The sequence below is a fragment of the Pristis pectinata genome, chromosome 3 (assembly GCF_009764475.1).
Source record: "Pristis pectinata isolate sPriPec2 chromosome 3, sPriPec2.1.pri, whole genome shotgun sequence".
NCBI lineage: Eukaryota > Metazoa > Chordata > Chondrichthyes > Rhinopristiformes > Pristidae > Pristis > Pristis pectinata.
In genome coordinates this window covers 62,544,005-62,565,882 of record NC_067407.1, presented here as the reverse complement: position 1 = coordinate 62,565,882, position 21,878 = coordinate 62,544,005, and the positions used below count along the sequence as shown (strand labels likewise).

Genomic DNA, 21,878 nt, shown 5'->3' with positions numbered 1-21,878 from the left:
GCTCATGCAAAGATAAATGGTGGTTTCTGTCGGAAGCTGGTCATCTCAAACTCAAGATTTATGTCAGTGTAGTATCCTAGGTCCAACCATCTTCTGCTATTCATTGATGATTTGTCCTCTATCACAAGATTGGACATACAGTTGTTCCATAATGATGTTTAATACCATATTCACCCCCTCAGATAATGAAACAGCTGAAGCCAGCATGCAGCAAGACCATACAACATTCAGGAATTGGCTAATTAGTTAGCAAGTAGCGTCCATCTGACAACTTTCTAGAGGGACTTTACCCATCTCTCATTGTCATTCAACGGCATTACCATTGCATAATTCCACATCATCAGCACCTTGTGGGCCACCATTGACCAATAGTTTAATTTGACCAGCCACATAAATCCTGTGGCTATTGGAGCTGCTCAAAGGAGGGATATCCTGCAGCAGGCCATTCACTTCCTAATTTCTGGAAATTGTTCCACCATTTTTAAGGGAGGAAGCAAAAAGATGTTGCAAAAAGATGTTGGGAATACTTGCCTGGATGGGTGTGGCTCCAGCAAAACTCAGGAAGAATAACAGTGTTCAGAACAAAGTGGCCTACTCTCCTACCAAATTATTACTGCTGTTAGAGACAGGCATATTTACTCAATGGAATCTCAGAGAACTCCTGGAGTTATAGATTCTTACCTCAACTTGAGATGTAGCCAACCAAATATAATGGAAGAGTCTGAGATATTGACTGTAAGGGGACCATGATCTACTGCAATTAGTTGAAGATTTTCTGGTGGATGTCCAAATTAGGATGATGTATGATGCTGAGGTTGGAGGTTGGGGAGGAAGATGAATAATTGGGAAGTGGCTCTGGGGAGGTGATTAGTGGTGGTGGAAGCACAGTCTCACCTTTGGAGGAAGGAGCAGCTGTTAGCAGGAGTGTGTGGAGAGGTCGAGGTGGGTGGGGGAGAGCATGGGGGATGAAAAGTGAAGGAACTAAGAGGAAGAGAAGAGCTGTGTGATGAAGGAGGAAACTGAATGTGAAGCGGAGGCAACAAAGGGGGAAAGGTTGGGTGGTGAAGTGGTTGTGGAGGTAGCTGAAAGGGGTGAGTAAAGGGTATGATGTTGAGAGGGTAGGGTTATGAAGGGGAGGGAGCTGTGAGAAGGTGGTGAATGAGGGGAGGAAGCTGAGGAGGAAGATATATGAAGGGAGGAGAGGAGATTGAGGGAAACAGTTAGGAAAGGGGACTGATGGAGGGATGGGATTGGGTTGGAGGGGTGAAGGGATTGGTGAAGAAGTGTGTGAATGTGTGTGTGGACCTGTTAAGTCTGTGTATGATTGTAGGATCTGTGGTTGGGGTCCAGGGCTCTGGGTGTGATTTTGGGATCTGTGGATGGGGTCGAAGGATCTGGGTGTGATCGTGAGATCTGTCGTTTCGGTCCAAGGTTCTTGGTGTGATTGTGGGATCTGTGGTTGGGGTCGATGTCTCTGGGTATGATTACAGGGCTGTTGCTTGGTGCGATGGCTCTGGGGCCGATTGCGGAGCCTGTTGCCATGGCTCGCTGCGTGCAGTAGCTCTGGCGCCGGTGTCGGCAGCGGTTCGTGTCCCGATCCTGGGCCGATCCGATTGATTTTGTCCCCGCTCGGTCTCTTTTTCCCTGCTGGTTTGCCCCGCTTGATTGAAGCGGAAGGTGGAAACGGCTGCTGAGGCCCCGGGCACTGGTGCGGGTGGTGGCCCGGAGGCTGTGCGTCCTGTTCGGGCGAGCCGGCGTCGGCGGGGTTGCAGCCGGCATGGAAGCGCAGGATGGAGCGGGGCGGCTGGAGCTACTCTCGGCTCCCGGCGTGGAGGAGTCCGCGCTGGACCCAGTGGAACGGATTTTACTGGAGTCTGTATGTCAACAGCAGGGATGGATCCGAGTGTATGGTAAGAGGGGGCAATACTTGGGGGGTGAGGGGGTGGGCAGTGGACAGTGGATGGGAGTGAAGGGTCTTGGCAGGGGACGAGGGATGGGAGTGGCGGGGGATAAAGGTCAGGGCAGGGGTCAGCTGAGCACTGGGGGCACTAGGTATTGGGGTAGGGTTGGCTATTGGGAATTATTGGGGATTAAGAGAGAAAGGGTCAGTATTTTGGGTGAAGAATGAGGGCCATTGATTAGGCGGGGCCGTGGGGAGGGACGTAGGCCGTCGATTTTGTGGCTGATAACTCGTGAGTGATGGTGGGAACCGGACGGTGATGGGAGCCTTTCACAGACGAGCGAGCTGGCAAAACTGTCTCTGTGATTGAGGAATGAGTTCGGGAAATACCGCGAAACTGGAGGGGGAAACAACCACATGAAAGGGATACGGAGTAATGGGAAATTAGAACAGGAAGAGACCGAACTGATTTTATAATATTCCATTGAATTCACTATTTTTATTTTGTTTTACAAACTGTATTCTGCACCTTGGGATCTTTGAGTGCTGTTGGAGAGAGTTGTCTTTGTCACTTAGACCAAAGTTCTGGCCAAATTGGCATATCAGAAATGTATTTGCAACAGTGGTATGTTTGTGGGGAGAAGTTTTTTAAACTGCAAAGCTTGAAATTGTGATATTGTTTCTCTGATGCAATTAATGACAATCTGCTGTTTGTTAATTTGTTTTATAGATTAAAAAGGATGGTTTTTGTTTATTTAGTATTATATTTACAAAACGAATGAACAACTTTTGATCACAACAAACAGAACAATGTGTATGAGCAAAATACTAATAGTAATCTTCAGCTTTTGAATTTAAGGAACCTTGGTCAGTTTCAACTTTGCCTGCAGTCAGATGAATGAGCAAAGGGACTTTGCATGCCATTTCTCCACTCTGGCATTGTAGACTTTTGGAATGTAACGAAGAAACCATGATTAAAAGTAAGCTGTTGCTCAACTCCACTGATGGGTCTATCTCATATTCAACTCATGTTCATTGTCTCTCTTTCAGCGTTTGTACCTTGTATGTTGTTCATGCATTTTTAAAATGGGTAAAGCATTGGATGTCGTTAATGGGGAAAATGTTTCAGAATCAGGTTTATTATCACTGACATATGTTGTGAAATTTGTTGTTTTGTGGCAGCAGTACAGTGCAAGATATAAAGACATAAAAATTACTATAAGTTACAAAAATAAATAAATAGTGCAAAAGAGGAGTACTGAGGTAGTGTTCATGGACCATTCAGAAATCTGATGGTGGAGGGGAAGAAGCTGTTCCTGAAACATTGAGTGTGGGTCTTCAGGCTCCTGTACCACCTCCCCAATGATGGTTATGTGAAGAGGGCATGTCCTGGGTGTTTTGGGTCCTTAATGATGGATGCTGCCTTCTTGAGGCACTGCATCTTGAAGATGTCCTCAATGGCGGGGAGGGTCATAACCATGATGGATTGGGCTGAGTCTACAACCCCCTGCAGCCTCTTTTGATGCTGCACTTTGGAGCCTTCGTACCAGGCGGTGATGTAACCAGTCAGAATGCTCTCCACTGTACATCTGTAGAAATTTGGAAGAGTCTTTGGTGACATACCAAATCTCCTCAAACTCCTCATGAAGCACCAGTCATAGTACTGTGTTAAAATTATTTTGTTCCTGTTTATCTGCAATGTATCAAGAATGTTTTGTGTTCACGTTTGTGAAGATAATGGGAAAGGAAATCGACTGCCATGATGTAAGGTGAATTGTGAGGCAAGTGTCTTGGAACTGGAAAATTTCTTAGCTTTGGATTTGTCAGTGCAAGAAAATTGTGCAAGTGGGACTTGCAACAAATGGGAATTTTTTCTGATGAATAGTTGGAACTTGTAGCTTAAACTAAGACTTCTGGAGAGAAAAACAAATGCTATGGATCAGCTGTCTTTTTGTGGCCTGGTGGTTTTGAGGGGCTTTCCAGTGGGTTCACTAGATGTGTCATTAAGAAGCTGGATTGACCAGCATTATTTCATATTCAGTCTCTGATTGAATTTGTTGCATTCAGCCACAGTAGAGATGGGGACACCACTTGACTGTAGTGTCAATAGATGAGGGAGAGGAAACTTGGTTGGAAAACCAGTTTTGAATTGCATTGGGAGATCTGCTGGTAACTGTACATGCAAATCAGCAAGTTTACCAGGTATAACTCTGTGGTCTTGGTATTTGAATAGCTTGCTGACGTACAGTGCGTTCTAGCACAACACAGGGAATAAGGCAATTTGGGAATAAAATTTGTGCGGGGTGCCAGGGTTCTGGTACACCTCTGTCCTCTGAGGAACCTTTTTTATTTCAGAAATAAACTTGATATATAATAAAAAAAAATGTACAAAGGAAGAAAGTGCAAAAACAAAACCTTAACATTCATGGTTATTACGTTCAGTAGTGTAAACTTCAAAGAGAAAAGCAAACAAACATAGCACCATTGCCATTTTTGTGGATCCCTGAGGTGATACCCCTTTCATTGTTTGAGGGCCTTCCCCACCCAACTCTGCCCCTCCATGTGCACTAGCAGAAGGGGCTGTCAGAAGAGGAACCACTCCTTCAGAAAAAGAATGAGGGAGGGTGAATTCAAGGAGAACATGGGTAGGGCCAGACTTGGCTGTCCTGTTGAAATGCCTCTGAGTAACACTGAGTTATGAATGCAGTGTGATTTCATCTTCTGGCACCGTAATGAGTTTGAAGTCATGCTGACTCAACCCCAGCTGACTTAGTTGACAATTTTTCAACATGTGTACATTCTTTAGTTGACTAGCCCAGGAACAAAAGACTAAAACTGCCTTTTTTGAGTTCTTTGTTATTGAAATTTTCCTTTTTTTGGCAAATGGGATCTGAGCTACTGAGAAAATAACCAATAGGAGAGAGGAGTTGAAATAATCATCACCAATCTGCTTGTCTGTGAAAGGCACAAATGAATGCTTGCTGGATAAATGCAGATTTATTACTAACTCTACTGTGGCAAGGAGGTCACTGTGAAGCATCCACATTATTTTCTACAAACTCTTGCAGTTCAGCTTGGTGCTATCTGGTTGGTAACTTCAGTGAGCAGTAGAAGCTCTTTGGGATTTATTTTGCATATAGCATCATACCCATTTTGTGTTAAATATTGAGATTGTCTTCTGCTTGCATGTGGTATAATCATTGGTTTGCATTTGTTGGTGCAGTTCATTTCCAATCCTGGCAGATGCCCCTTCCCTAGTGGTCTTTTGTTAGGGGAACAGACTGTGACAGAATGGTTTGTACTATTCTATTTGTGTAGAATAAATGAACCTGAAATTGAAATTGCCAAGTGTAAGTAAATCATCATTGTTGTAGCACAATTAAAGTGTCATCTTGTGAAGCTGCATACAGTGTACATGTCAAGATAAATATTTTTAGTGCATTTCAGTTTGTGGGCAGTGTTGGGTGCAAAATAGAACGAGAATGTTTGAGGTCAAGCATATCTTCTTTCTCTTCATCCCTGAATTGTTTATTGCTCAGGAGTGCTGTGTTTAACCAAGCTTAAGGTCTGTCAACAGCAAGGAATAGCTGACTAGGCAAGCAATACTTATGCATTGAAGTGCCTGTACTTGCGTGAAACATTGATTTCCTAAATCAGAGATTGCAGCCAAAGAATTGTGACCATCAGTAACTTGTTGATCCCAGTCAAAATGTTTGAGTCTTAGAAATTTTTGGACAGTATCAGTCCAGACATGAGACTGCAAGGTATAATCACCTTCAAGTATAAAGGACTGCCATGACATTTTGTTGGACTTGTGTGATTCAACTATTCAGTTTGTACTCTTTCAACAGTTTTTGATTCTGCCTTCTGCTAAAATGAAGTGTGCACACTTTGTTTTCTGTTTAATTTAAGCTCAGTGTATTCAAACTGCAGAGGGCCTGTCAACCCCTACCCAAAGGAGGGTGAAACACAGTAAAAGGGTGTAATTATAAAGTAAGTACTTATAGTGACACTGGAAAATGGGGGAAAGGGAACAGATAAATCATATCTCTGAAGTATGGTGTGGTATAAGTAGTTTGGAAAATCCACTCGGTTAGCTCAGTCTTAGTTGTCACCACCCTGTTGTCTTTTTTCACTAAAATTAGACGTGAATACTGTTTGTAAATTCCATGTTGGATAGTCTTTGGTGCATCTTCACTAATTAATAATTCCACTGTTTTGTCCTCAACAACAAATGTAGGTATCATACTGTACACCTTGCACACGATTGCTTGTTGCTTCAGTACTCCATTGACAGCTAACAATTTTTGACAGCTAACAAAGAACGCAGAATATACATGGAAATGCACTGTAAGGAGGCATGATTTATACCTTTGTGCTTGTTTGCAGTGGACTATTTATTATATTGATCAGTTAATGTATTCTACTTGTGCTGTTATGGTAATGAACATTTAAATATGAGGTGCAAATATTAGATACTCTTTTAAGAATGGATTATGAACCTAATCTGATTTGTTTAATCAAAATGCTCTTTTAGTGAATCACTCAAGTTTTGCTTGAGGATGTTTGGCAATGATAGGGCGTGAATGTTAGTTTTTTGCCCTTCTCCTCCAGCAAAGAATGCAGATGGCACTCAGGAAACATCAGTCAGTACTGGCCTTGCTCAAATCCTTGTTATTAATGGAAGATTGTTATTAACAAAGGCTTGAGTGTAGTGGCTGGAGCATTTGTGAATGGGATTAAGTAAAAATCTGAATGCTGGGAAATTGAAAGATTGGCAGAAAATATTGGAAATCATTTGAAAAGCTGGATGCTGTTTGCATGGCCTGAGAGATTATAACAAAATCTTTTAAAAAATAGTAAGACGGTTAATAAAAATAATGTTATCTGCTGCAAAGGCAGATTGTCTGAAGTAGTTCATGGGCACCATAATTGAGAGCTGAGCATTCAGACAGTGAAAAAAACTTGTTCAGTTGCTCAATGAAACATTTTGAATTTTTAGTCCTTGGAGTGGCTTCAACAGAATGTATGGTGAAGTGTTCAGTCTCGAGGTTTTGCCTTTAACTGTCCCTGAAATGACATTTCACTTTTATCCTTTGGCTATAAATGTGTGTTCTCATTGTGTTATTGTCAAGAAATTGACCCATATTCCCTTCCATGCACTTGCACATCATTTTAGGAAGCTTAGAGAATATTGTGAAATTTCTGCACTGAGCAGATGATGTAATTTAGGAATTGGGGACAATTGAACTCATAAATTACATATCAGAACTCATAGTTCAGATCACTTTATTTTTCCTATTTGGTTCAGTATTATTTGTATATGTTATTGATGCCGTTTCTACAGAAATGGTTATGAATTCTACATTGAATCTCTGACAGACTGAAAAAAGCATTATTATTTTTAGATTTGCAAGTTTGACTCTTTATGTAAATTAGATTTTATGTCCTGTTGTTGTACTCATGAGTATATTTGTTGTTGAATGCCCATAAAAGGAAAATAGATTCTGTGTCAAAGAAGAAAGCATCAAGCATTCTAACCAAAGATTCAGTAAAGGAAATTGGATTTGAGAGGACATGGTGCTGAAGGTGCATGAAGGTTTGGAATTGGAAGGGGAACTGAACAACTTAGGATGGAGGCTGCTGAAACAAACATTCAGTGATTCCAGCGAATGCAAAAAGAGTGCAAAAAACCATCGCCACACAACAAATTGTCTTTGGGATAGTGAGCTTAAAGGCTAGAAGTGATTACAGAATTGTGAGATGTGGTCCCACGGAGGAATTTGAACAGTAAAATAAAATTGTTTAACTAATTTTGGAGGATGAAGAGTTAATATTACACTAATGAGCAAGAAAATGACGTGGATTGAATAAGGTCCTACAGAAGGTTGGGGAGGAGGGTATTGGAATAATTAAGTCTCAAGTTGATTTGGAAGTAAAAGAAGTTCAGTGATAGAGGGGCTAAAATGAAAGAAAATGAAATGGCAGAGGTGGGCAGTGTTACTGAGGTGAAAGTTAGGTATTTTGTTTCTGAGTTAATTGGGATTTTTATTTTTGAGGTTTGCTGAATCTTGATCAAAGGTTTGTTAAAGGAGAAAACAGTTCGTGTTCATTACACTACAGAGTTAAAATTCTTCAAAAAGCTTTGTCATAATGAATTCAGAAGTGCTAGGTGTCTGGATAACTTGAAGTAGCTGCTGAATTTATGTATGTGTGTGTTGTGGTCAGAGAGTCACTGCTTCCAGTTTGTCAATGACTGTATCAGGAAATGGTTTGGTGGGTCATACGTTCTCAGCTGTGTGACTCTCAGCTGAGGCAGAGTCTTCAATGATGCTTTTGTTCAGCTAGTTCAATCATTACTTTGGTGTGGCTGGAATCAGCTTTTATGTTGAAAGAAAATTCTTTACAATTTTCTTACAAATTTCTTACAAATCCTGTACAATGAAAGAAATTGGACACTTTGAGTACTCTGGAATAAGGATGAGATTCTAATGAACTGAATTTGCCATAGTATGGAGAAGCCAACTGGCAGTCGCTCATTCGTGATTGATATATTCTGTCCATTTTAATCCATTATTACAATTGAACTGCTGCAATTGTTAGATAGAAATGTTTCTCAAAAACCCTCTTTGTGAACATATGAATACCCAGAAACGTTTAAAATTAACAATATCTTTCCTGGATATTTTCAGTTCTTGTTTCTCGGGTTCAGTGGATTATTCTGTAAATATAGACAAAATATTTATTTATTAGTCACATGTACATCGAAACACACAGTGAAATGCATCTTTTGCGTAGAGTGTTCTGGGGGCAGCCCACAGGTGTCCCTGCGCTTCCGGTGCCAACATAGCATGCCCACAACTTCCTAACCTGTATGTCTTTGGAATGTGGGAGGAAACTGGAGCACCCAGAGGAAACCCACGCAGACACACGGGGAGAACGTCCAAACTCCTTACAGACAGTAGCCAGAATTGAATCTGGGTTGCTGGCGCTGTAATAGTGTTACGCTAACCGCTACACTACCATGCCGCCACGAAATGATGTTTGTATTCGGTTAAGTCATTGAAATCTTTTGGAAATGTATGCCTGTATTTTTTTAAGCACTCATTTTAATCGCAACACTTTTTAATTGTTTAGTCATGAATCTGTAAAAGTGTGAAATAATTAACGAGTATAAAATAATAATGTTTGACCTTCTTTGTTTTAAATTTTGCTCATCTGTTTCCGTCTTCCTAAATTCTGCCCCAAAACATGTACATTAGGTATATCAGATACCTGATATCTGAAGCATATATTCCATTGGTAACTTCAAGGTCTTCCATTTCTGGGCAGATGGAGGATGATAGATGATGGAGGATTTCTCTTAGCAGTTAGTGTGTTTCAAGCATTGTCACTGCTTTCAAGGTTTAATACTTTATTTCTTTCTTGCAGGTGTGTGTCAGAAATTACTCTTTCATTTTCTTATTTCGTGAACTGTCAGTTGGATGAAATTGTTAATTGTCCTAAAGTCAAGAGTTAAGCTTGTTCCTGCATTTGCTTAATAGTTTGTCTGATCTGATCATTTAATAAGGTGCTATCTTGGTGGCAATCTACACTAAGAATGATGATTTAAAATAAAATTACACCTCTAAAAGATGCACAGTAAATTACAAAACTATATATACTTTTATTGACGTCATTTGAAAGATCATCAAAAATTCTCTTCTGTAATGCTTTATAATATTTTAAAACATTTATTGTGTGTACATTCTGTTGGGATTTGATTAAACAATGAAATGTTAAAAGTTATAGTGTGACCATTTCATTCTGCCCACCTTTGCATCTATCTTCTAGTGCAATAAAAGGAGTAAATTTTTTTGTGTCTCAAAGCTGAAGATTACTTTAAGAACTCCGTCTTTGTGCATTATCCCTTTCACCACCCCTACTGCTTATTAAGCCCTCCCCCTCTCCATCTCTTGCAGTTATTGACCTGTATTAGTGAAAGTGTACAGTTCTGATTTGTGATCAACCACTGTGCTATCAGGCTGTTTATTTTCTGAGAAGCATCAAAAATGAATAAAATGTTCTTCTGTCAACCTGACCAGATGGAAGAATGAGTTCTTTGGCCCTTGTCTTACCTCATGAGATTTAAATTTGAACATCCTCACACTGTTGCAGGATATGAACATCTCTGCGACTTGTTAATACCAAGCTCTTATAATTTAACTCAGTGCCTCAGTGCTGTGACAAAACACCTGGAGGTAAATCACAGGTATTATGTTAACACTCTGTGATTGACAAAGAATGGAAATATTTGAAAACTGATATTGCATAAATAGAAGAAAATGATAATCATCAAACCTTCAGAAGTGATTCTTGAATTGTCACTGTTGTACACTTGGCTCATTTTTATTGTCACTTCGTGACAGGAAACTCAGCCATGAATTTCTACTTGGCAGTTTAAATTCTTCTTGTGCCAGACCTTCTGTTTGATTTTCTCAACCTTCACAGGGGTTTCGTACCTTTGACAGCATCATTTTCAGAACAGACTAACTTGGTGCCAAGTATCCAGGTCCAAAGAGCCCACTGAAGCTATAAAGATGCTCCATATTTAGGCTGGTGGTATTTGAGAAATCTAACGCACAGAGCAATACAGTTGGTGTATGTACAGTAAGGGCAGATTCTTGCTTTCATTACTCAGGCTATGTTGCCTAAATTAAGAACTCAGTAGTGTTCGTGTCACTTTAAGAATTCTTTGACAAGGCATATTATGCATGTCTTCTCATAGAAGGTGGATTCAGATTTCAGGAATACTTTGTTGTCGATATTTGGACATAAACTAGAAAAATTTACACCTGCTCAGTGTTGATGATTGTGATTTGAGGCTTGGTGTTTTTCTGGAATGTGCCTGACATGCTCTCCTCTTCTCCCAACCCCCCATAGTTCCCCTTTTTGGAGGAACACACAGAATTCTCCCTCATATAAAATGAAGACCTGATCCAAATCCAAGAACTTTCATTTTTTTTTGATATTGGACCCAAACTTGAGAAGTACTCATATCCTGCTTGGTTTATGTCATGTTGTCAGGCTCTTGAACCATCCTTTCAGCTTGTTCTAGCTTAATTTAGAATCCTTCAGGGATACTTTCACCACATTGTTTAATCATGTTCAAGATTGTTTCAAAATACTGCTGTTAACGCTGATATCGAAAATAGTTTGGCATGTTCGTGTGTTGAATCATTGTTACCAGGAAACCACAAGTCACAAATATTTACTCACCCTGGTGAATGATGTCAGTGTTGCATTTTAACAACCACAGATGAGACTTCACTGAACTTGGTGCTCCCATTGAAAGATAAAAATTTTCCCCTGTCATGTATGTTTTCTTACCATGAAATACAAAAAGGACCCTTAATCCAAGTTTCAGAAAGTGTCTCCTGACTGGATTGACAAATTTTTTTTTTCTTGGAATTCTGCTTTTTTTTGGATAGATTCTGTGTACAGGCCAGGCCCTTATCTGGCGTTGCTGAGAGAATTGACGTCTTCGTGCTACAGCCAGCTTCTGATCCATTTTTAGGGTTCTGAAAGTGAGTGACTTGCATTCAGGGATGGTTTAAAGCATGAAAGATCGAGCATAAAGGGAGTAGCAGTTAATATTGAAGGAAGAATTTTCCACATCACATGTTTTCAAGCTATAGCACTTCTATTTTTCAAGGCAGCTGACCTTCAGCAACAAGGCACTTATGTGTATATCCTCTACTGAAGCCTCATTTTTGTCATGCTGTGTTACTGTAGTGAGGCATCACTTGTCATTATTTCCACATACTTAGAAAATTCCTGCATGCTCATGCTGAATTGGCTTAAATCTTGGGAAGAATGGAAGATCTGTAAAGATTGTAGCTTTCAGCTACTTCTTATGAAGTACCTCTAATTCTCATGTGGCCAATCAACTTGCTGGGAAAAATAAACCTCAAGATAATTTCTCATTTGCAAAACTTGTGAATTGATTGATTGATTTCTTTTTGTTTTAATGTGCAAATGAGAAAACAGTAAATTTGTGGTAACTTGCAAACAGCAAATGTGAAAGAAAAATATAAATTTAGAAAGACTTCAAACTTTTTTATTGGCAATTTTAAGTCAAATATGACCTTATTAATTTACAATGAATTTTTAAGTACATCTACTTTTACATCGACTTTGAGTGAAGTACCATTCTTAGATATCATGTTTTACAATGGTTTAGAATGTTTAAGTGCTCTTCTTTTCCCAGCACGAAAAACTTCCTGTGCAGTTTGGAAATCATTATTTAGCTTCAAAAGTCAACTGTGATGATAGTGAAACATAAAAATTAAGCACCAATCCTCGTTTAAGAAGGGGATAAATCAGACCTAAATAATTAGAGGCTTGTTTGGTGGTGGTCTGTGAGGAAAAGTTTAGATTGTATGAGGATTGGGATGAATTTCACTCAAGAAAAGTTGGCAATTTTTTGGAAAGTTGGAGCAATGCTTTCAGAATCTGAGATCCTGCCTCAAATCTGCTTAAATTCTTAGTGGAAAGGTAACCTGGTTAGTTGATGATGTTCAGCAGTTAATGCTGTCTACTCTGATCATCAAGATTTTGATCTACTGCAAAAGAAGGATTCTAGTTTAGGTTTCACTGTGTGGATTTTTGACTAATGTTGTCCTATGTACTGTGAAAATTGCTTGATGTTTTATTGGCAGAGAGTTGTCATAAGGGGAATGAATCTGCTCTGATTCATTGCTGCTTGTGATCTTAATCATTTGGTTCCAATCATTTGACTGTGAAAACAGCTTGGGGAATAGTTTTGGCTGTGGCAGTTGTCCCTTATTGTGGGAAAATGCTGTTTTTATACTTGGGTCCAAAAAGGCCTTTGTTAATAAAGCGAGTGCAAATAGCCAAAGGTTTGTGGGTGATATTGATATCATCATGCAAGGTCCATAGGAGGTACCTTGAGACAATTGGGGAAAATGAAAAAAGTTTTGGATTGTATTGCTTGGATAGGCCAATTCATTATTAAGATCACTTCAATGGGCAGTATAGGCTTTAATCTGATGCATTCTCTCCTGATTTGTTCAGTATTCGTGCTCTGTATTAGGTATAAAGGAGAACAGTGGCACGGTAGTGTAGCAGTTAGCGTAATGCTACTGCAGCACCAGTGACCTGGGTTCAATTCCCGCCACTGTCTGTCAAGAGTTTGTACGTTCCCATGACTGTGTGGGTTTCCTCCCACATTCCAAAGACATACAGGTTAACATGGGTGTAATTGGGCGGCACAGGCTTGTTGGGCCGAAGGGCCTGTTACCGTGCTGTATATATAAAATTTTAAAGTTTAAAGTAAAGAGTCTGGAAGTGAAAAAGACCACCAGCAGTGGTGACACTTTGAAGGAGTTTGTTCTGGGTTGTGATTCTCGAGGGCTAGGGACTGCACAGGGAGGAAATGCCAAATATAGAAATGCAGTTGTTACTGGAAATTTTGTAGTTAATGGGTTGCACCTCAACCGGGCTGGGACTGATATTCTTGTGGGAAGGATTACTAGTGTAGCTGAGGAGGGTTTAAGCTAAACTGGCAAGAGTATGGGTACCAGAATGTTTTTTTTTAATAAAAGAGGAAAAAGGTCAAGAATGGAGTGAGATTGTTTATTAGCATTAGACAGGAATGTAGTACCATATTATGCCGAGCATACAACAAGGAATACAAAGATTCATCAGGATCAGATTTATTATCACTGACCTAGATGATGTGAAATTTGTTGTTTTGTGGCAGTACAGTGCAAAGACATAAAATTACTACAAAAGACAAAAAAAAGTGCAAAAAAGAATAATGAGGTCGTGTTCATGGACCTTTCCGAAATCTGATGGCGGAGGGGAAGAAGCAGTTTCTGAATTGTTGAGGGTGGGTCTTTGGGCTTCTATACTTCCTCCCTGATCATAGTAATGAGAAGAGGGTATGTCCCGGATGGTGAGGGTCCTTTGTGATGGATGCTGCCTTCTTGAGGCACCGCTTCTTGAAGATGTCCTCGATGGCAGGGTGGGTTGTGCTGGTGATGGAGCTGGCTGAGTCCACAACCCTCTGCAGCCTTTGCGATCCTGTGAATTGGAGCCTCCATACCAGGCTGTGATGCAACCAGTCAGAATGCTCTCCACTGTACGTGTATAGAAATTTGCAAGAGTCTTTGGTGACATACCAAATCTCCTCAAACTCCTAATGAAGTACTACTGGCATGCCTTCTTCGTGACTGCATCAATGTGTTGGGTTCAGGATAGATCCTCTGAGATGTTGACGTCCAGGAATTTGAAGCTGTTCACCCATTCCACTGCTGACCCCTCAATGAGGACTGGTTTGTGTTCTCCTGATTTCCCCTTCCTGAAGTCCACAATCAATTCCTTGGCCTTGCTGACGTTGAGTGCGAGGTTGTTGTTGCGACACCACTCAACAGCTGATTGATCTCGCCACTGTACACCATCTTGTCACCATCTAAGATTTTACCAACAACAGTGGTGTCATTGGCGAATTTGTGGCTGGCATTTGAACTGTGCTTAGCCACAGTCATGAATGTAGAGAGAGTGGAGCAGTAGGCCAAGCAGGTATCCTTGAAGTGCACGTTGATTGTCAGCGAGGAGATGTTATTACCGATCCACACTGACTGTAGTCTCCCAGTAAGGAAGTTGAGGATCAGTTGCAGAGGGAGGTACAGAGGCCCAGGTTTCGAAGCTTGATGATTAGTACTGAAGGGATGTTGGTGTTGAACACGATATTTAGAATGCACATGTGTAACCACACAAAGTATGGTGATTCAGGTTGGTTATCTGCAAGCACAAATTGCCCTGTGGGAATATGATGCTCTACCAATAAAAGAAACACCGCTTAAAAATGAAGTAGAGTGGGCACTTCATATTCACAGATACAAAGTATTCAGAAAAGGGAGGTGAATTACCTCAACCAATTCGTAAGTATGCAATGATCTCAAGGGAGCAAGGGCAGAATCCATTTGGTTAGAGTTCAGAAACAAAAAGGGTTTGAGCATTTCTGGTCACCACACTTGAGGGCCCTTGATAGGATGCAGAGGAAATTTATTGGAATGGTTAGAAGGATAAGGGACATCAGCTACAAGTTTAGGGTGAAGAAACCATGTTTAACTGGTTTAGGGAAGGTAGACAATGGACATTCACTGATCCAACAATGACTTGGAGACTCAGATTTAAGATCTTAACTCCAAGATGCACTGTGGAAGTGGAATAATCAATGATCTTAACAGGGATTGGATCTGTTTTGAGTGTATTTACTTGGAGGGTTAAGGGAAAAGGGTAGGGAAATGGAGCTGATTGGATTGGTTGCTGGTGTGCTGTCACAGACTTGATGATTCTCTGACTCTAATGTTAAGTCTTAGACCATGGTTCTAGGATCTGGCTCTAATTCAATATAAATGTAAACACTTGAGATGACTGGTGGTTTGAAAGTGAAGAGAATTATTTTTATCACAGAGCATAAGTTACTTGAACAAGATAGAATTAGGACAGTTTGAGTTTAAATTAATCCACATTCATTCAGGGTGAAGTGAGCTGTTATTAGTTAGTAATTTCAAGATTTGTCTTTGATGAGCAGCTGTGCAAAATGTGCAGCAGCTATGGTTTCCTTGCATTTCTTTAGATGGGAACTGGAGAAATTCTTGAGAGATGAAGATGTTTCATGAAGTTAAGTGAGGTTATGGAAGTTCTTGGAATTATGAAGACTTGTGAGTTTAAAAAGTCTAACGTCGTTTTAAAAAAAATTGCTGGAAATACTCAGCTGGTCAGGCCGCGTCTGTGGGAAGAGAAACAGAGCTAATGTTTCACATCCAAGACCCTTTGTTAGAACTGTTCTGGTGAAGGATCCTCAACCCGAAATGTTAACTTTTTTTTCCCACAGATGCTGCCTGACCTACTGAGTATTTACAGCATTTTCTTTTTTTTAGATTTCCAGCATTTGCATTTTTTTTGATATTGTCTAAACTATAGTCCTGTGTAGTTTTCTTGTTTGACTTAAGAGCTTTCCTCATTAGTTTTGTAAAGTGGCCACAATGTTTTCAATAAATTATAGAATGGGAGGGCCATAAGATGGTGCCTGCATGTCTTCATGTGATCCCTTCAGGTTCCTTTACATTTATCACTGTTCATATGAAAATTTTTAATACTTTCTGGTACCCAGTTTCTGTTTAAAAAAAGTAGGTTTTTGAGATTGCAAGTGCGCACCCCAATTTTCACTGTATTTGAGCTTGACAGGCAATACTTCCGTTTATATTCTTGTATCTTGAACATTCCAGTGCTCATCTATGTACAATGCATTACTTCTTTACGACAGTCGTGGCAGCCACTTTGTGCATGGCAAGGTTCCAAAAACAGCCATGAGTTGGTGAAACTTTTTGTGATATTTAGTCAGGGGCTGAAGAGAACAGCTTGCACCCCTCTGAATAGAGCTGGAGGACCCTGGAGGGTGTTGACCAACTTGAATTGGCAGATGGGATCTATTTTCATTTACTTATTGGAAGAATGAAGTGATTCTATGTCATTTTTGCTGTATGCTGTGTGGTTTCTTTTTGCTGTGAACTGGTTGTTTATATCTTGTTTTAATAAAGCAGGTTAATTTTATTTGCACCTGTTAATGGCAAATGGTAGCAGATTGCAAAGTGAAATTCTGCAAGGAAAAATTTGGAGATCAGGGGAGCGACTTTGGGTAACAATACTTCCTGTCATCATTTGTAGTGGTATTGTGTGATCATGTGGCTGAGGTGAGAACATAAAATCATTCTTCACCCTTTCGAATGTGGTTTTTGAATTGCTTCAGATTGAGGGGTTTGATGGGTCTTTATTCTGATCAAAATACAATTGGGCCTTTTAATTTTTTTTCCTTGGGTATATTTTAATGTAGATGATTGAATGTTGGTAGATAAGAAAGTACTTGAAGCATGCAATCTAGAATTGAATCTGCAAGAAGGTTTTAAGATCAAAGTTGTCAGTTTGCCGATCCTTTCTATAAAATTCCAATCTGTAATCAATATCCCGAGAAGGTTACATTTTAGTGACTGAAAATGCTGACTGAGATTTGTTGCTAAATGGGGAAGAATACGCACTATTGTAGATGTTTTACAGGTTCATTTAAAGGAAGTTCTACTTCCAGAATATTTGATTGGAATTGCTTTTGACGAATGAATACTTGCGAACAGATGCAAAAATGAAGCCTGATCTGTGGAGCAGCCAGTCAGTTCATTTATTTATGCAGAGATAAAAGGTTCAATTCCCATAATTGATAAAGGAATGCATTTGTTCGCATAGGAAAGCTGTCTTTTCCCAAGTCATTAGAAGCTGTTCGATCTTTTAGTGATAACCAAGTAACTAATCCTTTGGTCCTTCCTGAGCGCTGCAGTCAATTAGTGCGATTGATGCAGATAAGAGAAACTGAAAAATACTACTTAACCCACTTGAAATACCTCTGATTAATCAGCATAATTTATGATAATCACTATAAATCAACAGGACTTCAGATTTAATAGCGATAAGCATTGAACCAAGTGGGGGGAAGAACAATCTTGGTTAGTGTCGTAGAGGTGTGATCAAGTTTGCAATTTAAAGCTGATCCAACAGCAGCTGATCTAAAGTCAACCTGAACCTAACTATTTGAAATTTTATTCCTCCCTGACCAGAATCAACAATTGTTCCAAATATAACAGTCTCAAATTTCGTATTGATCTGCTTGAGGATGATATGCCTAATATTGATCAAGAACAGAGGAGCCTTGCAGTAACACTAAACAAATCATCGTGACCTGGCTTTATCCCAGCATGGCATGGCCTGACATAAGACCAAGGAGCAACAGTCGGCCAATTGCCCCTTAGAGCCTATTTCGTAATTCATCAAGGTCATAGCTGATCTTCAACCACAGTTCCATTTTCTTACACCATCCCCATTTCATTTGATTCTCTTAATAATCCAGGAATCTATCAATCTCAGTTTTGAATGAATATAATGACTGAGCTCCACAGCCCTCCGTGTCAAAGATTTCCAAAGATTCGTGCTCCCTGCTTGAAGAAATTCTCAGCCAGGAAAAACATTTGCCTTGTAGAATTTTTAAAAATATATTTCATTGAGGACATATTTCATTCCCCTAAACTCTACAGAATATAGGCCGACTAGATTCAAGCTCTCCTTATAAAGCAAGACCACCATTCTGGGGATCTCTGGGGTAAGCATATTTTTTAGTCAGGAAACCAAATCTGTGTGCAGTACTTCGGGTGCAGTCTCTCAAGGCCCTATTTAGCTGTCATGAGACATCTTTATTCCTGCTTTAAAATCCTCTTGTGATAAAGGCCACTGTACCATTTGCCTTCTTAATTGGTTGTTGGACCTACATGTTAGCTTTTGTTAATATTAACGTCTCTTTGAATGCCAACATTTCCCACTCTGTCACTCCTGAAAACAGATGTTGCTTTTAACTTTTCTGCACTGAAGTTCATGCCCTCACATTTTTCCCACATTATATTTCATCTGTGTTCTTGCCCCTCACTTAGCTTGTCTATATCACCTTGAAGCCTGAGCTGATCTGGAATATGTCATACACTCAAACTGGCCTGAACCTGACACACATTGTCAGCTCCCATTGGCATTTACTTGGATAGACAGGCTTGGCAGTGAAATTAAGCTAGAGAGCTAAAAATGTATTTGGATAATTTGAATGTTCACATGTCTCTTTGTGCTTAATTGGAACTTATTTCCCAGCCTTTACATGAAATGGGTTGTTTTAGACACTTAAGTGGCCAACAGATAAAATTTGAAATTTACTGCATACATGGCACATGAAGAAATAGGTCAGTTGCAGTGCAATGATTTAAGCTTCTTATTGATTTAGCTTTCTTTAAGAGTCCTCCTGATTTCTGACTGCTACATATGCAGGTCTGAAAGGATCATGGAAGCTGCGTGGTTAAGGCCCTGTGGCTCTGGTACAGAAATGCATTTTGAAAGTGAAATCCATGTTTATGGAGTCATAGAGCTGTAGAGCATGGAAACAGGCCCTTTGGCCCAATTTATGCTGCCGACCAAGTTGCCTAAACAAGCGAGTCCTGTTTGCCTGTGTTTGGCCCATACCCTCTAAACCTTTCTTATCCATGTAACAGTCCAAATGCCTTTTAAAATGTTGTAATTTTACCCACCTCTACCACTTCCTCTGGCAGCTCGTTCCATATACCCACCACTGTCTGTGTGGAAAAGCTTGCCCCTCAGATCCCTTTTTAAGTTTATCCCCTCTCTGACTTTAAACCTATGCCCTTGAGTTTTGGACTCCCCCCTATGCTGGGAAAAAGCCTGTGGTTATTCACCTTACCTATGCTCCTCATGATTTTACAAACATCCATAAGGTCACCCCTTAGCATCCAATGCTCCAGGGAAACAAGTTCTAGCTGATCCAGCTTCTTATAACCCAAGCCCTCCAGTCCTGGTAACATCCTCGTCAATCTTTTTGGCACTCTCCCCTGTTTAATGACATCCTTCCAGTAGCAGGGCAACCGGAACTGCATGCAGTACTCCAAATATGGCCTTACCAATGTCTTGTACAGCTAAAACATGACATCCCAACTCCTCTACTCAACGTTCTGACTGATGAAGGCAAACGTGCCAAATACCTTCTTCACCACCCTGTCTACCTGTGTTGCCACTTTCAAGAAACTATGTGCCTGCACCCTTGGATCTCTCTGTTCTACAACACTCTCCAGGGCCCTACCATTTACTGTGTACATCCTGTCCTGGTTTGTCTTACCAGAATGCAACACCTTGCATTTATTTGAATTAAACCCCATCTGCCATTCTTCAGCCCACTGGCCCAATTGATCAAGATCCTGTTGTAATCTTTGATAATCTTCTTCGCTGTTCACTCTACCACCAATTTTAGTGTCATCCACAAATTTACTAACCATGCTACCTACATTCTCATCCACATTGTTAATATAAATGACGAACAACAGCACCCCCAGCACCAATCTGTGTGGCACACTGCTGGTCACAGGCCTTCAGTCAGGGAAAACTACCCTCCACCACAACACTGTCTCCTGATGTCAAGCAAATTTTGTATTCAATTGGCAAGCTTGCCGTGGATCCCATGTGATCTAACTTTCCAGACCAGGCTACCATGCGGTACCTCGTCTAAGCCCTTGCTAAAGTTCATGTAGACACTGTCTATGCACTTCTATCATCTATTTTCTTGGCCACCTTTTTTTTAAAAAACTCAACTAAATACTTGCGACATGATTTCCCACACAAAAATCCATGCTGACCAAGAGCAGCTGCTCATTATGTTGGTCATACTTTTTTCCCATCTATGTTCTTTATCAATCAGTGAAACAGGTTAAGGGAAATCATGCGTAACTAACCCATTTTCTATCCTGAAGATGTTTTTCTTATTTTGGAAAACCCAAGTTGGTCCTTGAAGTCGACTGTAATGCTTCCTTTGTAAAATTATGAATAAATGACACTCTTTTCCTTCCATGGTTAAGCACACAATTACTCCACCCAAAAGTGATGACAGCTTTTAGCATTCTAATAAAGGAATTTAATATGCATCCTAAAAACATAATCAAACATTGTTACCGAGCCTATTGATGTGCAAGGAGGATGTGACTGAAAGCTTGGTCAAGGAGGTAACTTCTCAGCAGCAGTTTAAATGAGGTGCAGTGAGAAGACTCTTGTGCAAAGAGTAGAAGTAGCTAAAAGCACGGTTACAAGTTGTGAAACCATGAAGATGGGGATAAACAAGAACATTAATTTCAGGAAATAGTCCCCTCTGTCTCTACAGTTGCATGGTTTCATTGTGTCACGTCGAATTTCAACCTGCCATTTCATGGCAGTGGCACGTGCATCAAGTTTTTTTTGTTGCATTGTTCAAATAGGACATTTTGCTGACTTATTTTGGTACCCTTGGTGCTCAAATGTAGATTAAGTGCATTCTTGTTGAAAAGAGTAATTTTGTGTATGATTATTGAAACCTGACTTGTCAAAGGCTTGTTGTTTTACAGAGAATGTCAAATTCAATTTTATTGCTGGATTTCTGGAACTTTAATGAGTATTTTGAGGACTTGTTCCAAAGATCTGCTTGTTTATAATTTATTGTGACTGCATAAATCAAAATTAATTTGAATTCATGGGATTGCATGAATTTTTGGAATTGGTTCTTTATTTTAAAAACTGTAAATCAATGTTTGCCCGATTATGAGTTGACCCTGTTCAGCTTCATTGCTTCTTTCTTGCTTTTAAAGACAGGACTTGGGTAATGTAACTCGAGTCTAAATGGTTTTCTTCCCCAATCAGAGTGCAATGAATACTGGAGGATAAAATTGGAATGAAAAATATTTGCATGAATTTGAACAAATTGTGTTAGGCTTTTCATCAGCCATGTCTTTGAGCTTTAAGTCTCACAGCAATCAGTTTTGTTCTGATACTTAAGCAAAATGAACAGCCACATCATTATGAAATTCTGAAACTCCTTTCTTCACCTGAAGATATTTTTTGGGTATTCTCTACTCACCAATGTGTATGTGTGACAGAGGCTCAGCTCCTTTCAGAACCACGTCTTGAGTGTTTTCAGGGGATCTTGCAGCCCATCTACAAAGTTTAAATAGTGCTCCTATTATACAGTGTATGAATCTTTAAATACTACAGCTATTCTGAAGGAGCAATAATCTAAAGCAGTACCTGACAAACACAAAATTGATAGCAATTTATTCAGTGATGTTCAGCAAAAATAAAATTTTGAGTTTCCCTGTACTTAATGAGCCAAATTGCTAGGATTTGGGAACCAGAAATAGCCTGCAGGCCAGAGTTTGGATGCACTTGTGAATGACTATCAAGTTGTACTGTTGATTACTTATTTCCTGACATGTACAGTCCTACACTGCTATAACTATCTCATTTTGGTTGTACATTTTTGAAAAATAAACATTTTAAAACTTATGCATGGAAA

The 21,878-nt window shown here is 39.9% G+C and overlaps 1 protein-coding gene across 4 annotated transcripts in view; it reads left to right on the top strand.

Annotated features, from left to right (window-relative positions):
* The first annotated feature begins 1,470 nt into the window (after positions 1 to 1,470).
* rasal2 (RAS protein activator like 2) overlaps positions 1,471 to 21,878 on the top strand; it is a 352,406-nt gene continuing 331,998 nt past the window's right edge. For all 4 annotated transcript variants that reach the window (XM_052011425.1, XM_052011423.1, XM_052011424.1 and 1 more), the window contains exon 1: positions 1,471 to 1,910. In XM_052011425.1, the coding sequence (XP_051867385.1) occupies positions 1,778 to 1,910 (133 nt within the window). In that variant the 5' untranslated portion in view covers positions 1,471 to 1,777. The remainder of the gene's footprint in view (positions 1,911 to 21,878) is intronic.